The 2,817-nt window shown below is 29.3% G+C and overlaps 1 protein-coding gene across 1 annotated transcript in view; it reads left to right on the top strand.

Annotated features, from left to right (window-relative positions):
- Nucleotides 1–2,013, top strand: part of LOC108689438 (eukaryotic translation initiation factor 3 subunit G-like) — a 2,923-nt gene extending 910 nt beyond the window's left edge. The window contains exons 2-3 of the mRNA XM_018196194.1: nucleotides 262–714; nucleotides 1,386–2,013. Coding sequence (XP_018051683.1) covers nucleotides 264–714; nucleotides 1,386–1,798 — 864 coding nt within the window. The 5' untranslated portion in view covers nucleotides 262–263 and the 3' untranslated portion in view covers nucleotides 1,799–2,013. The remainder of the gene's footprint in view (nucleotides 1–261; nucleotides 715–1,385) is intronic.
- Nucleotides 2,014–2,817: the final 804 nt, after the last annotated feature.

Below are 2,817 nucleotides of genomic sequence, written 5' to 3' on the forward strand. Positions count from 1 at the left end.
ATATTGCATAAAATTATAATAATTCTATTTTAAATTAGACAAATACAATTAGGAATTATAAATATTTGAAATAGGAATTTTAAACTTTATAATTCTATAAATAAATAAAGAATAAAATATATATTTAAGTATAGTATCTTTGTGAATAAAAATAATTGTCTTAATATTATGTTTATATGTATTGAATATATACTTTCATATACTTTAAACTAGTGTTTGTATATATTTAAATGTTCTATAATATTGTCATACAACTTGCAGAGATGCCAGTTGCACAAAATGAAATCAAGTCTAGCTGGGCTGATGAAGTTGAAGAAGAGGGAGGAGCATTACCTCCACCTTCAGAAGTCTATGAGAATGGTTTCAAAATTTTCACCGAGTACAAATACAATCAAGATAATAAAAAAGTCAAAGTTGTCCGTGCTTATAAGATAGAACGACGTATAGTGTCAAAAACGATTGCGGCGCGTAAGAATTGGGCAAAGTTCGGCGATTCTGTTGATGATAGACCGGGACCTAATCCAGCTACCACTGTCGGTGGTGAGGATGTCTTTATGCAATTTATATCCAGCAAAGAGGAAGAGAACAAAGTAGAGGAAGATTCGCTGGACAAATTGAAAAGCATGGGCGACAAGGGAGTTGTCAAATGCCGTAATTGTAATGGCGATCACTGGACGTCTAAATGTCCATACAAAGACACTGTTCTTGCTGGTGGTAGGTTTATTGTCAGAAATTGATACACAAATAAAATCAATTGATACATAAATAAAATTTCATTATATTCATAATTTCATATATCTTATATGAAAAATACTAATTTAAACTCTGGCTGAAATATAATATTTTTCGTAATAAATTACTTATGGGTTTTTTTAAAGTGCTTCTTAGCGTTATTAATACTGACAATCTAATTTGAGATTAAAATATAAATAAAAATTTTATTTATATTTTAATTATATAAATAATTTAAATTTCATCCAGTAAACGAGAATGGATTAAAATGGATTGAAATTTTTTTCTATCCGAATGCAGTATTTTAAATAGTGAATACTTTTTTTGGATTATTTTTAATTGAATTGAAAAACTGCATTTCCTAGTCAAAATTTTGAATTGAACAGTATTCACAATGTATGTATTGTGCACAGAAAAAGCTAATATTATTTTTAGATTGAAAATAGAGATATACTCCATTTTTCTATAAAAATTTCTATAAAAATAAAAATGCATTCAGGATGAAAAGCATTCATTTTAACATTCGTGAATCAATATTTCTGAAAACCTGAATCCATTTTAATTCATTTCAATCCATTTGTTGGGCAGTTATATAAATGAATATGTCAAATATATTTTTGTACAATTATAATTGTTAAAATTCTATATTTTAGGAAAAGTACCAGACGACAAGAAACCTCTCGTTAATACTGGAATACCCGGTGCAATGGCTGAACTTAAGCCACAGGGTGGCAAGTATGTGCCACCCGGTATGCGCGACGGCGGCAACAAACGCGGCGACTCGATGCAGATGCAGAGACGTGACGACACGACTGCTATACGTATTTCCAATCTCTCACAAAGCACGACTGATGCAGATCTGGATGAGCTTGTGAAACCATTCGGTTCCGTAGTGAAGCAGTTTCTCGCCAAAGAGAAGCTTTCCAATCTCTGCAAAGGTTTTGCATACGTACATTTCAAACATAGGGCCGATGCAGCGAGAGCAATCGCCACGCTGGATGGTTACGGTTATGATCATCTAATTCTGAGCGTAGAATGGTCAAAGCCACAAGCTCAGAATAATTAAAGTGATGCAAAAGGTACGACAGTTGCGAATAGGAAAGTACTTAAAATGAGAGAGATCTTCATAACAAATGAATTGTATTTATCTATGTATGTTCTTATGATATGAAATTGAAAGACAATAGAAAAATTTGTAAACTTTTTTCTATACAGATTCATTTGTTAGAGATAAATATTTCGAGACAAGTAAACAGAAAGTAATAATTAGTTAAAAACATACAAAACACACAGTCATACACATTCTCTCTAGTAGAGATTAGATAGATTAAATAAAAATTATATTTATCTTTCTTTTTCAATGGTAAGCATTCTTTCAATCTTCAAATTTTCCAAGCAATTTTTATCAGCGAGAAACTATAGATTTTCTTTCATAGCATTTATAATTGTAGCATTGTAGGAACAGTTACCGCTGATAAAATTTAAATGAGTTTCTCCAATTCCAAACTTTCAAGTGTTTCTATAATAAAAAGTAATTATTGTAAAATCAAATTTTTTAAATTGATCATATTAAAACAATGTATTTATTATGATGTCCATTGGTAATGGACTATTTTTACCAATATAGATTAATTTAATCTTGGCTCCACTTACTCTTCATCTTTTTCTTATCCTAAAAATAAAAAAAAATGAAGAATAATTTGAACTGAGATTAAAGTTAATCTACATTGGTGGAAACGGGCATAAATGTAAAATTTTGCTGTCAACAGTAAAATCAGTATTTTTTTCGCCTTTTTTGATCCCACGATTTTGAAACTGAATTGCGTATCAAATAATATTTTTTGATGAAACATTAATCACAAAAAAATTTTTAATTGAGACTAGAAGTGATTTAAGAGATATGATACCACATTTTATATAATACTGTTTAGATACGAATGGCGCTCTATATTTTTGCAGATTCAAGAAATCATTATAAAATATTTTTTCCGTTATAAGAGATCACGCTTTTAAACTCGAAAATTATATTCAAATCTTATTTTGTTCGAAATTGTATCTTATCTTATATATTTATTTATATTATTA

The sequence above is a fragment of the Atta colombica genome, unplaced genomic scaffold (genome assembly GCF_001594045.1).
Source record: "Atta colombica isolate Treedump-2 unplaced genomic scaffold, Acol1.0 scaffold27, whole genome shotgun sequence".
Classification (NCBI taxonomy): domain Eukaryota; kingdom Metazoa; phylum Arthropoda; class Insecta; order Hymenoptera; family Formicidae; genus Atta; species Atta colombica.